Source organism: Primulina tabacum, chromosome 7 (genome assembly GCF_025594145.1).
Source record: "Primulina tabacum isolate GXHZ01 chromosome 7, ASM2559414v2, whole genome shotgun sequence".
NCBI classification, from domain to species: Eukaryota; Viridiplantae; Streptophyta; class Magnoliopsida; order Lamiales; family Gesneriaceae; genus Primulina; species Primulina tabacum.
In genome coordinates, this window is record NC_134556.1 from 37,940,084 (window position 1) to 37,953,599 (window position 13,516).

General features: G+C 36.5%; 2 protein-coding genes across 3 annotated transcripts; one reads left to right on the forward strand and one right to left on the reverse strand.

Annotated features, from left to right (window-relative positions):
* Positions 1-556: 556 nt before the first annotated feature.
* LOC142551746 (uncharacterized) lies at positions 557-6,784 on the reverse strand. The gene is given in 13 exon segments (XM_075661131.1): positions 557-882; positions 973-1,104; positions 2,246-2,443; positions 2,445-2,618; positions 2,699-2,800; positions 2,871-2,951; positions 3,528-3,881; positions 4,030-4,356; positions 4,463-4,684; positions 4,847-5,322; positions 5,817-5,919; positions 5,994-6,356; positions 6,680-6,784. Coding segments are annotated over 12 exon segments (2,676 nt in total). The 5' UTR covers positions 6,348-6,356; positions 6,680-6,784; the 3' UTR covers positions 557-729.
* Positions 6,785-7,407: 623 nt separating this feature from the next.
* Positions 7,408-13,451, forward strand: LOC142551747 (suppressor of mec-8 and unc-52 protein homolog 1). Of its 2 annotated transcripts, none has more exons than XM_075661132.1 (16): positions 7,408-7,573; positions 8,146-8,356; positions 8,525-8,677; positions 9,016-9,064; positions 9,497-9,580; positions 10,167-10,270; positions 10,642-10,728; positions 10,804-10,857; positions 11,456-11,551; positions 11,814-11,941; positions 12,112-12,238; positions 12,332-12,391; positions 12,517-12,624; positions 12,750-12,850; positions 12,981-13,032; positions 13,192-13,451. In XM_075661132.1, the coding sequence occupies exons 1-16, from the start codon at positions 7,542-7,544 to the stop codon at positions 13,288-13,290; spliced, it is 1,545 nt and encodes a 514-aa protein (XP_075517247.1). In that variant the 5' UTR covers positions 7,408-7,541; the 3' UTR covers positions 13,291-13,451. The 2 variants fall into 2 exon arrangements, with proteins under 2 accessions (XP_075517247.1, XP_075517248.1); XM_075661133.1 differs by lacking the exon at positions 7,408-7,573 and adding an exon at positions 7,792-7,949.
* The last annotated feature ends 65 nt before the right edge of the window (positions 13,452-13,516 follow it).

The following is a 13,516-nucleotide window of genomic DNA, read 5'->3' on the forward strand; positions in this document are numbered from 1 at the left end:
ATAACTTCAATATATTTTAAACCATCTCTTTTGGAAAATTGAGTTATTTTGAAGTAGGACAGCACTTGGAGTTTGGGCATTGAAAGTGGTACCACATTTTTGTGGAGACTTTGAGTGAAAGAACGAAGTGTGCTGTGGTGATGTCCGAATTTTCACCTATTTTGATCTATTTAGTGATGAATTCGCTAGTTTCTTTGATCCCACTCGGTCTTCCTTTCCATTCTTTTTACTTAGGTCCTTTCAAGTCAATATTTTGTCCGAATATTCCATAAACACAACCTTCTCAATAAGACATGCATGGGCTGGAATTGCAATTTTAAAACTATTAAAGGAAGACCAAAAGCTTCTGTCAATAGCAGCCCCGCTTATGTTCCGAAGATAAAATTAAATATCATGAATTTGCGATTTGTCGTTGATTTCTTCTTTGTTGGATCTCTGCTTGTAGGGCGAGTGAATCCTCAATTGACCAAAAAAAGTGAAGTAAAAAAGTGTTCCCAGAAACCAACCGGCTCACTGTGAATCAATGTATTCTTCATCATAAAGCAATGACCAAAAAAGAAGAAAATGTAGCATTTGATTGGCTCACATAAAATAAAGCTAGATCATCTTCAAGGAAGGAAAACAAAACAAACTCAGCATGGACCACTATCAAATACCAGGTAACCAAGCTAATAAAGGTAATCTACTCACCAAATACAAAATTTGATTGACTTGTATCATCTCTTTGTTTTACACCTTAGGAGTCTTCTTTTTCACAGGCATTTTTTTATCTTTACCTTTCTTCTGCTTCGGTCCACTGCGAGCATGGTTTTCATCTCTCGCACGAGTATTAATCTCCTTAAATTTGATCGGCTTGATGATAACACCAGTTTTCTTTACCACCTGTCCATCAACAAATGACAAGCACGAATCAATTTAAAAAGAATACTAGGAATGATGGAATTAAAGTCAGAATGTGTTTAAATGATGCACCTCCGGACGGTTAAGAGCTCCAATAGCAGAAACAGGATTAAATTCTGGTCCAATCGGCATCCGAATACTTTGTTCGAAAACTTCCTTGGATGTGTAGGGGTAAGGAAGGGACTTTGTATGTAGTTTCTCAGCCTGTAGGAACAAAGATTATTCAAAACAAACTGTCAGCTGAAAAAAAAAACATGAAACAAATACTATTAGGGACAATTGGCAGGAAAAAATTATGCAGCAACATATGGATAACAGATTGAATTGTTCAGACAGAGGATGCAGCTTTTCAAGGAATAAATATAAAATAAAACAAATCTCAGATTGAATTATTAATTTTACAGAGCACGTCTAGCAGATTTTGGGTCTCATATGTTTATTAATATATGCTTTTGAACTATGATCAACTTATTCGGAGAAGTCTGAGTCTCAGATGAATTACGACACAAGAGCATAGATTATGGAAAATATATGCAAGCACCCCGAGAGTTAGAGATTGAACTGCAGCATACAGTAGCCATACCTTTGTCAAACCTCGTTACACATTCCCTAAAGCTACAAAGATTAACATAATCAAGTTCGCCAATGCAGTAAATCATTAACATGATTAAACTACACTCTGGCAGGCTCACTAACATCCGTGCCAACAAGCCAAGAGTGACCATGGACTGCATGAACATGAAACCTAGATTGTCAATAGAGAAAGAGAGATAATGACCCTCATTGAGGTCACAACATAGGCACTGCAATGTCAAGTCACCGAGTGGAACATTCGGTGGGAGGGCTAGAAGGAATGCACTAACAGAGTCAATTACCAAATATTATTTCTTTCCTTGCGTTCACCCACTAACCAAGATTTTACCACCTATTCTGCTATTCAAGTACCCCATGAGCTTAAGGTTTAAGACCTATGCTGTATCATAAAAACCCAGTAGGACTAACGTTCGACAAAATAACTCAAGAGAGAGATCACCAATGAGAAAAACAACAGAACCCTCAACCCAAACAATTAGACAACAAGATACCAAGTAAAAAAATCATTCTAATGATCATCAGTATATATAAAATTAGACTGCGACTTTGTATGTAGTTTCTCAGCATATATGAACAACATAAATTTTTCAAGCAAACATTCAGTTACAAACAAGCATGGCACAAATGATGTAAGGGACAACTAGCAGGGAAAATCACATCGGAGAGACGTATGGATAACAGACCGGATTATTCAGACAGAGCATGCAGCTTTTCGAGGAATAAACGTAACCATAAATAAGCATATAATGACCTTTTTATCCAATTTCTCTGAGATGATAACATTATTCAGATGTGCATCCTTCCTCTTTTTGAGAGCTTCTTCTCTCTTCTTTTTAGCTGTCTCGTGCTCGTCTAGCATCCAAGAAGGTAAACCTTTCTTTTTCTGTACATCGGTCCACTGACCCCAGCCAGGAAGTAAAATAGGTTTTTCAGGTTCTGGATTTTCCTCAGTTCAATACTTCCGCTTTATCTTTCTCAAAATCTTCTTCGACATCATCACCAGCAAATGCACGTTGTATAAGTTCTGACTGGGATGGAAGTTCATAAGCAGACTTACCGCCACTGGATAAAATTCCATCCACCATTTCTCCACCACTATCAGCATCACTATCGCCATCATCATCCTGCTAAACAATAAGAAAAGAGTTCTCACACTAGCAATTGGAATGGTGAGGCACGTAAATTTTGTGAGAGCAGGAAATACCTCCATCATTGGATCTTTTTCCAAAGATCTTACAGACGCTGAAGATTTGCCAATATTGTCATTGCTAACTTGAATTTGGTTATTAGCTGATGATTTTTTCATCTATTCAACCATATCATAAATTAGAACCAATCGTGATAAGTTCTTATCTCTACAAAGAAACCAAGCTTACCTTTTTCCACGAGTCCGACGCAAAGAAAGAAACATCATGTCTGATTTTGGGCTCTGGAACTTCAATATTTGCCTCAGAACTCTGAAATGCAACAAATTACAATTTAAATTAATCTTAAGTCTTAACACACAATATGCGACAAGAAGTGAACATATATATAGCTAGAAAGGGTTTTGGGATATATAACTGAGATGAATATTACAGCCCACCAAATCTCATTAAGCAATTTTTTTCATGACAGACAATAGGATAACAACATTTGAGAAATATTGAGACTATGCAGCATGGGCCTGACATTAAGGAACCTGATACGCACAAGAAGCCATTAACAATCTTTGCAAGCACAAAGGCATTCTCATCTTTGTGAGCACAAAGACATTCTCAGGAACGTCTAAAAATCATTTTGAAGTTAGTGCATCATGATCCAACGTTTTGGAAATCTAAATACTTTAACACATTATTAATCCTCATTACAAATACACAAATGTATATCATTATTGAGACACAAAGTTCGCATTTTCACAACAAGCAATTGTTAATAAAGCCTCCTAGTTGACTTTCACTTCTAACATGCTCCACTGAAGACTAAGATCACAGTGTTTCCAATACGTGGTAAAAAATCTTCAACGATCGAATGAAGATAAGTAGATCAATCACCTTAAACGCAGAATCATGATTAATCTCAAACTCGTGACGAAGGAAATTAGGATCAATGTCTGATAATCTCAGTAAATGATTATCTTTTTCATGTTCAATAACCTCATCATCTCTTTCCTCATCATCATTTTCACTATCACCGTTGGCATAGTAACTATCTGATTTGACCTTCTTACTAGCCTTAGAAACTGCCTTTTTAGGAACACCAAACACCCTCCTTCCACTTGAGACATTCATATCACAACCTCCTAATTCACTTTTATCATCCAATTTCTTTAATGATAATTCATACTCCTTGAGAGCAAGATTTGCTTCTTCATCAGCAGCTTCCTTCCTCTTTTTCAACCCCCGCACCTTTGCAAAGAAACATCAAGGTCACAACGTATCAATTTCATAACTATATAAAAATTTATTGACAAAAAATATTTACAAATTTAAAACATCATCCATGCATCCTTATAACAGGGACAAGAACATTGAAAAAACAGATGCGTCAAACTACCATGAAAGGTAGAGCGAGCACTCCTGATTGGGTCGTTTCTTCATCCTCTTCTAATAATTTCCGTGTTTTTTCCTTGGCCTTTATCAACAGTTTTGACGTTTTATCCAGATCTGAACCATCTGCCACATCATCACCGTAATCTTCATCACTGCTCTCATCACTGCTACTACTTTCATTCACAGAACTCATTTTTCTAGTCAATTCAGCATGTTTATTAAGTTGCTCAGCAAAAGCTACCCGAGTTTCATCATCTTGGACTTGCAGACCCCTTTTTAAGATGCGAGTTGCCCACCTTGAGCTGTTTTTGTGTTTTAAAGTCATTCGTTCCTGCATTAACAGAAGAGTAATGTGATAAAAAAATTCTGAAACAAGACTGACCGGACACAAATTGAAGCAATTTTAAATAATCCTATGTCAACATATATTTAATCACCTCAGCTCTTTTGAACTCTTGTTTCATAGCAAGTTCATTGGCAGCTTCGGGATCCATTTGAATTGCCAGGTCAGCTGCTTTTGTCCTATCTTTCTTCAACAAACGGTGATATGTTTTCGACTTAATCTTCTTAATTCTTTTTGCCTTCAGTTCATGGCGGAAAAGAAGACCACGCATTTTAGCAAGCCGATCCTGATGATCCTTCATATCTTCAATTGACACCTGCAACGTATCATCCCACAAACAATTGATTTGAGCGATATTCTATTTACATTGTTGTTACTTGAAAAGAGCACAATAGAAGACAAAAATAAAAAAAATAAAAAATAAAAGAGGGTTGATGACATATTTGAGGTAAATTATAGATGTATTTGACCTTTGTACCTCATTCAGTTCAAGAAGCCTCGCACCATCTTTTTTGTGAGCTTCAACAACCTCATTATGGCTGACCAAGGAAGCAATTTTCTTCTCAAAATCAGTTCTAGGTTCAAATTCAGAGGCTATTGCTCCTATAGTCGAAAATCCCAAGTCCATCTCTTCATCAAAATATAAAGTAGGTGCTTCTCTGTTTTTCTTGACTAAAGGATCCCACTTGGTAATATCCTTTTTTGATTGTTCATAAGCAGCCTTTCGCTCCAATCTTTCTTGATCCGCCTTGGGAAGTGGTGCGATAATGGAAGCTGACTTATTTTCCATCCGACGCAGGTCCTTTCTAAGTTTGCTGAAACCTGACATACCATGCAGTGGTTCCACAAGGTCCTGAATGCTGATCAGGCCCTTGCCATCAAGAATATCACTAGTAGGATTATACTCGGACTCTGGATATGCCTCAGACAAGATGAAATCTTTCTTCTTTTTACCTGTAAGTGGAAAGAACATATTAGAGTTACCAGTGAATGTATCTATAAAAAACAACTGAATTACTGAACAGTTGACTGGGTTAATTTTAAAACTCGCTGAGCATGAGACACACATGAAAAAATTTGTGAAGTAAAAAAAAAGGTTGCTACAGAATTGTATGGGTTTCCAAACAACAAAGTTGGGAAAATAATTAGATTTAAATTGGGTTGTCAACAAGTATTTTGTAAAATGAGTCAGAGGGATGTCTTATCCTTCAATCGCACTTCTACATTAATTAATGGATTTCATATCTTACCGGCAATACTAAAGGTAAACAAATTCTTGGATCGTGAGACCCCAAATCAGTAAAGAACTACGCAGAAGATCCTTGAATTTCAGAGGCTATGACACGATAAACCAAAAACCTATGGCATGCCAGACTGAACAAATTTTTAAATTTAGTTAAAACTACTTGTAATAACAAATTAGTATGGGGTGAAAGGTAGATCACTACCAGAGAAAGAGTCACTTGGAAGTCCAGTTATCTCTTGTAACATCCTTGCATGTCTTCCATCATCTTCAGCTTCCTCACCTTCATCGGATGCAATGTTCTCATCCTAAGAGTCAATGGCAACAACTAGAATCAGATAAAGAGTACCTGCGCTTGTGTGTACGTGTCAGTGATAGATACCTCAAAATCTTCAGGAAGCTCATACTGATAGTTTTCAACGGGGTCAAACCGCTTATTCTTCTTCGATTCCTCCTGTGGAATAGCCTCTTCATATTCATACACATCATCACCAACGTCATCGTTAAAAGCCATCTCGTCTTCATCATCTGAAGGCCCACCCTTAGGGTAGCGGCGATCTAGCTCCTTCTGAAATGCATTGGGCAAACGAGGCCCACGCCAATCCCTCTTCTTATTAGCTTTATCGCTTTTATTCTTACCAAAGCTCGAACCTTTTCTCTTCTTATTCATAATTTCTCCATCTCTCCTTCGACTACTATGGCTTCCATCCCTGGATTTCCCTTTCTTTTCTGCCATTGTTGTCGTCTGATAGAGAACTCGAAGTTAATTAGTAGATAAAAGACAGATACGGCACCAACAAAAATTGACACAGCTAGCTCATAATCTGCGGAAGAATACTAAAACTCTAACATATCATTTTGAAAAGGTTCCAGATAAGAACATCACTCTTAATCATCAAAATTCAGAAAATAAATAGACAGCAAAACAACAGTTGTGTGAAAATTGTAGAAGTCATATTAAAGACGTGGCAGAACACACAAAAAGGGGGAGGTCGGCTGCTCTGAGAATAGAGAAACCCGTAGAATTTAGTATTAGAGGACATTAACGGAGATGCAGGAGCATATTACCACCACCGGACGATGGAAGATTGGTGGTGCGCCGTGCGTGACTGAACTAGCCGAATGGAGGAGCTGGCTGGCTGGCTGGCTACTTGCCTAATGGTTATCAGTTATTGGACCCTTTTTCTCTTGTTGGACTTCGGCCCAGTCCCAGACCCAGGCCAAGGCCCAGTCCAGAGCCCAAGTGCTACAGCACAATATTGAACATTAGGATCGATATGTTATTAATGCCTACTAGTTTTTCAGCTATTGGACCCATTTTCTCTGATGTGACTTCGGCCCAGGCACAATGGGAAAAGCACATACCTATTTGGTAATTCTAAAAGCTCCAATGTTTATGTTAGAAAATTTTAGTTGGTTGGATGGAGAGTTTGTGATAAATCCGAGCTTGGAGTTCTTGGCAATCCTAAGAGCTCCAAGATTTAATTATTAAAATCGAATTGTTGTATGATAGGAGAAGGATTTTGTAGTAAGTCCAACCTCGGAGTCTTTGGTAATCAAAATGGAACCAAAGTTTAATGTTAAAAATGTTGGTTGGCTGGAGAGAGATGTCAATAGCTTCAAGGTTTAATGTTAATAAAGTTTAATCGATTGGAGAGCGAGTTCGTGTTAAGTCCGAGTTCGGAGTCCTAAGACTGGGATCCGATGTAATATATATATATAAACTTACTACCCTCTGTTTCTTGTCACTCGAAAAACAAAAGTTAATGGATTAAAAAAAGCGAATAAACTCTCTTTATTAAAATATATATATATATATATATATATATATAATAAACTCAAATTTCGCACAAAAAGTGTTGGAGTCCAATGCAGCTGGTGTCGTAAGTTAGGGTTTCAGCGGCTATTACTTTTGTGGAACACTGCTGCCATGTCTTCAACGCTTGAAATTGAAGCTCGGGAGTAAGCTTTCTCCCCACTATTATTCTGCATTTACTCATGTTTCCCTTATGTGTACGTTCTCTGTTAATTGAGAATGCTTTTTATCTTCTCCAACTGATAATGGAGTTTGAAAAGCTTCGAAATTTTGAATATGTATATTGCTGCAGTCCGAAGTTCCCTTGTATTGTTTTGCGGTTTTTTCTTATGTGGTTTTATTATCAGTGATTAGTATTGTGTTATGGCAATAATTTGCAACCGATTTGTTGATTGCTTTCTAATTTGACGATTTGCCCGAGGGTAGTTAATTGGTTGGAGAAGAATCTTCCGGTATGATGAATTTGTCACGACAGACGTTGTCATATATTGTATAATGCATCATTCTTTGGCATTTATACTGGTATGTTTTGTACTTCCTTGACTGGTCGGTATTTTTTCTGATGACGCGTTATATTTTCTTTATCCTTCTTTTTATTGAATTGGCTATGATTTATGCCCTATCTTTGCCAGAAAATCATTTTGAGATAACACTCCACCACAGTCTTATGCCACTTAGTCTTGAATATTATTTTGTTTTTCCTTGTGTTTGCCTGCAGTGTGATAAAGATTGTTCTTCAATTCTGCAAAGAAAATTCCTTGCATCAAACGTTCCAAACTTTACAGAATGAATGCCAAGTTTCTCTCAACACGGTGGACAGTCTCGAAACACTTACCGCTGACATCAATAGTGGAAGGTGGGATGCGATTTTACCGCAATTGGCACAGCTTAAGCTTCCTCGTAAGAAGCTTGAAGATCTTTATGAGCAGGTAAGCCATTCCATACTTTTGGCAGCCAGGTCAGCATGCGCCATTTGTTGCCAGCCATTGATCTTTTGAGGAGTTTGATGCATCGAGTCCACTTCATGACCCAAAGCAAACCAGATACTTTTGGAAGAATATATTGCCGAAGTTCATCACTTTCTGTTCTTTTTGTAGATTGTTTTGGAAATGATTGAACTTCGAGAAATTGATACAGCACGCGCTATATTAAGGCAAACCCAGGTGATGGGTGTCATGAAACAGGAGCAGCCGGAACGATACTTACGGCTTGAGCATCTACTAGTTCGGACTTACTTTGATCCCAATGAGGTAAGAACTGTATCTTATTTACTGGCTCTGTTATTACTATCTGTTTTGTACAGTCTTATGATTACGGGCTTCCAGAAACATTTGGTTCGCAGTTCATCGGCTGGTCCATGATTTTGTTGACCACCTAATGCCTAGACATAGCAGATTTGTGCCATCATAAAGTCTATCGTGTAATCTAATGTTTATGTCATGTTTTTCTCTGTTATGATGTCCAGTTAACCAACAGCTTGATCCTTGAATTACTAGGTTATCTTAGTCCTTTTGACTATGAAAACTTTTTATTGTTTCCATTTGGTACTTTTTCGTTTAAAATAATACCGTTTGAAATTTATGCGCAGGTGTATCAAGACTCATCAAAGGAAAAACGCCGTTCTCAAATAGCACAAGGTATAGGCCTTATATTTTCTCTGTTCTAGCTGGCACGTTGTATCATAATAAGTTGTTTATGTTTCTTAGAGATCAGTTAAAGGCAATTTCTAAGTGTATTTTTACCCATCGTTTGTCAGTTAAATGATTGATATATCCTCTTGAAAGACAGTCAGCATACTTAACATTTTAAAACGCGGAGGTTTTGTCCTTCTTTATTTAAAATGTGATTCATTTTCATATAAATAATGGTATAGCAGCCTATGTAAAACATTTTATCCTTCTTTATTTAAAATTTTAGCTTTATTTTTATACATTCATTGGAAACTGAGGATTAAAAGTGCTGCATGGGTTCATAATCATCAGGAAGCTGAATGCATTTGAAGTATCTTTATATTGTTTTAATTTGTTTTTGACACTTGTTCTTACATACATTTTCTATTGTATTTTCAGCTGTCGCTTCAGAAGTTTCAGTGGTTCCACCTTCACGTTTAATGGCTTTGATCGGTCAAGCTCTAAAGTGGCAGCAGCACCAAGGTTTTATAGGATGAAGTTTCTTATGTGATTAGTCAAGTTATGCCTGAATCTTGATTCTAACTCTTGATGTGTGTTTTTTGCTATTAAAAAAATGGCTGTTATCACTTGAAGGTTCTCCTTTCTGATAGAAATAATGAAATATAGCTAGATATTCATAGTTTAAACTTTTTATTCAACATCTCAACACTTTGTACGAACACGTGATGAAATTTAGAATCGGTCAAGAGTTTAACCCTACTTTAGTTTCTGTCTGCTGTTATATTGTTTTCAGATACCTTACTTTATCAGCACAATTTGGACATACCTGGTATTAATGAAAGTACTCTTATCATGGAAGTGATAGAAGAATAAATTATCGAGGACAAACTAATGTGAAAATAAATTCTTTTGGTGCTTGCCGTTTCAAATCAAACCATTTTCTAGATGTTTCCTAGTTGAAAGATGTAGCCATGATATACACCCATTACTGCTTCATTACTAATCCAACGGATCTTCTGAAGTTTTATCTTGGCTTCTACGAAAATTTCTGTTTACCTGTTATGTTCATCGCTGAATGTTGCTTAACCTCTTTATTTGGTCTTGTCAGGTTTACTTCCGCCGGGAACACAATTTGATCTGTTTAGAGGAACAGCTGCCATGAAACAAGATGTGGAGGATATGTATCCAACAACTCTTGGGCATACTATAAAGGTAATCGATATATCTCATTTTGATAGAGATTTTGGTTCATATATGATTGTTTTCTATCGTGAAGTTCTATTTGAACTGCTAGGTAGCATATTGCTGCAATTTTAATTTTTACGAATTTTGTAACATTGAAACCAAACTGGCACATAGTATTTAATATTCTCTAATGATCTGGAACCTTTTAAATTTGTTCTTCTTCTTGATCTGTTATTTGTGAATCTTTTGTGATGTAAATCAAGATGGTGTATAGCAAACACTGACGATTATTTTTTTCTTCTGAAAATTTGTTTATTTTCTTGACCTTGCTTCTCTTCTTTTCTCTGTTACTTTACCTTCGAACATGACCAAAGTTTGACAGTGATTATTGACTGCAGTTTGGGAAGAACAGTCATCCGGAGTGTGCCCGGTTCTCTCCAGATGGACAATTCCTTGTTTCTTGTTCAGTTGATGGATTTATTGAGGTTATTCCTTTGAAGTACCTTCGTTGAATATTTTTTACATTAAGATCATTGATTGCTAATGTTAGTCTATCTCAGGTTTGGGATCATGTAAGTGGAAAACTAAAAAAGGATCTTCAATACCAGGCTGATGTAAGTCAACTTTTAATTTTTCTTCTTCTTTTAACAGCCTATTTGACTCCTGATATAGTTCTAACACCAATTTCTACTCCGAGATTTAATGCTGCAGCTGAAACCTAAGATACTGTGTCAATCTAAAGTAGTATATTTTTATATGATCAGTATCTTACAGCCTTATGCATAGTTAGTTATCGCGGTAGGATGACACAACAATGAAAAGAGTTACATTTTTGTTTCTTGACATTAGTTTATGACTTTATGTGATAACTTTTATTCTGGAAAGTTATCTTGGAAGAACATGCCATGGTAAAAGGTTTTAAGATTACATGATTTAAAATAATTGATACAAATATAGCCACACATTGGGCCTGATTTTGAGTTTAAGAATGTCTAGATATATGCTGATTTACTATTTTTTCCTGATCGTATTACAATCCGAAAACAAACTCTTTGGTCCACCCTTTTGCCTCTTGATAGGCTGCTGTTTACTGTATGTTTTAGATATTAGAGATGCAATATATATTGGTTGTGGTATTATTCCTTTGATGCTTAAATATGTAGAATGCATGATTGTGATGCTTGACTGTACTTATCTGGTATCGATTGGCAGGAAACATTCATGATGCATGATGATCCTGTCCTGTGTGTTGATTTCAGTAGAGACTCAGAGATGCTAGCTTCTGGATCACAGGATGGGAAAATAAAGGTAAGGCTCGTTCGTCTTTGTACTTCTTTATTCCTGTATGCGATTGTGCCATAATATCTTTAACATTTGAAGGAAATTCAATCTGTTCCCCAAAAAAACTTGCTGGTAAAAAAAGTTGTTGATAACTTCAATGATGCGATAATGTAGCTAATGACTTTACCATCACCACTTTTTTTAAATGAAGGTTTTTGTTATGCTGTTTCTGGCTAACTCGGCTCTTGTGACCGCAAGCAAACTTAGCTAACTCACTGTCCTGTTACAGGTTTGGCGTATCAGGACTGGCCAGTGCTTGCGTCGTCTTGAACGAGCACATTCTGATGGTGTCACTAGTGTTGCCTTTTCTCGCGATGGAACACAGTTGTTAAGCACCTCATTTGACAGCACAGCCAGGTTTGTTGAATTCGTAACTGGTGTATTTTTTAACATCGTTTTCGTTTCTTCAACTTCCTTAAAGCTACAACTGCTGAGTAAGACATAGAGTGAAGAAATAGTGGAAGTATAAAATTTGCAAATTCTTGAATTGGAAGTCACTTTTTTTATTGTTTCCATATTTCATACAGAATTCATGGTATGAAGTCAGGAAAGATGTTGAAAGAGTTTCGTGGCCATACATCTTATGTTAATGATGCCATCTTTACCAATGATGGTTCTTGCGTTATAACTGCCTCGAGTGATTGCACTGTGAAAGTATGCACCTCAGTTTTAAGTTATTCGTTGAAGACCAATATCTGCAGCATTCTACTGTATCAGTTTTTTATTTATGCCAATAATGACGTACAGGTTTGGGATATGAAGACTACAGACTGTTTGCAGACCTTCAAGCCACCACCGCCTCTAAGGGTATTTATCTTTATTGCGGTTGATTTTTTTCCTTAGGCTGGTATAATTGTACTAAGTTCTTTTCTTTGTTATAAAAAGGATCGATATATGATGAATTAGTGGTTCTTTTTTATTGTCAACTACAGGGAGGTGATGCATCAGTGAATTCGATTCATCTTTTCCCTAAAAACACCGATCATATAATTGTGTGCAATAAGACATCGTCAATATATATCATGACACTTCAAGGGCAGGTGCGTTATTCAATTTTGATTGGTAGTTAAAATAGTACAAGATTGGGGGGGAGCATCACTCTTGCTATGTTATTTCCATCTAAATGATGCTTTTATTCTAAGATGTATCTAATCTATTGTTAAAGGTTGTGAAAAGTTTTTCATCTGGTAAAAGAGAAGGTGGAGATTTTCTGGCGGCTTGTGTATCACCCAAAGGGGAATGGATCTATTGTGTTGGTGAAGACAGGTATACTGCAAATTAAATGGGTTTTGATCTTCAGTACTGTAAAATTCTGACATTGTTAGGAGTTCTCTCTAATTTCTTTGTCACTGTAGACTTTCCCTACTTTGCTAAGAACGTCCCATTAAATATGCAGAAATTTATACTGCTTCAGTCAGCAATCTGGAAAACTAGAGCATTTGATGAAGGTAAGTTTCTGAATTTAAGGATAGTTTAAAGCAATCAACCTTTACTTCCCTTTTGTTAAATATTCTACCATGTGTGTTAGTGTTACTTTCTTTCCCGGATGATTTTTCATAGAAGCAATTCACATATTAGTAAACCACTGTGCTTTGTCTGATGAGCAGGTACACGAAAAGGACGTGATTGGTCTTGCTCACCATCCTCATATAAACCTTGTTGCAACTTATGGGGCTGACTGCAGCATGAAATTATGGAAGCCATGACCATTCTTAAATGGAATGAAAATATTTTCTCTACCATCTTTTTTGTAGTAGTTTTGGTGTCTTGCGTGGCGAATGACTTGTAATTTTATAGCAATATCTGTTTTATATTTATTTCTGCTACCTGAATATATTGAAATTAATTATAAATTAGATTTCATTCAGTGCTATTTTTGTTAATATGGTGATAAATGGTGGACATGCATCTCAGCGGTCCCAGACCAGTATG

Excerpts from the sequence above, each read along its gene's own strand:
- LOC142551747 (XM_075661132.1), top strand. The coding sequence starts at position 7,542 with ATGTCTTCAACGCTTGAAATTGAAGCTCGGGA. Across the intron at positions 9,581-10,166 it reads AAAGTGGCAGCAGCACCAAG|GTTTACTTCCGCCGGGAACA; the intron begins GTTTTATAGGAT and ends TGGTCTTGTCAG. Across the intron at positions 12,851-12,980 it reads TATTGTGTTGGTGAAGACAG|AAATTTATACTGCTTCAGTC; the intron begins GTATACTGCAAA and ends TTAAATATGCAG.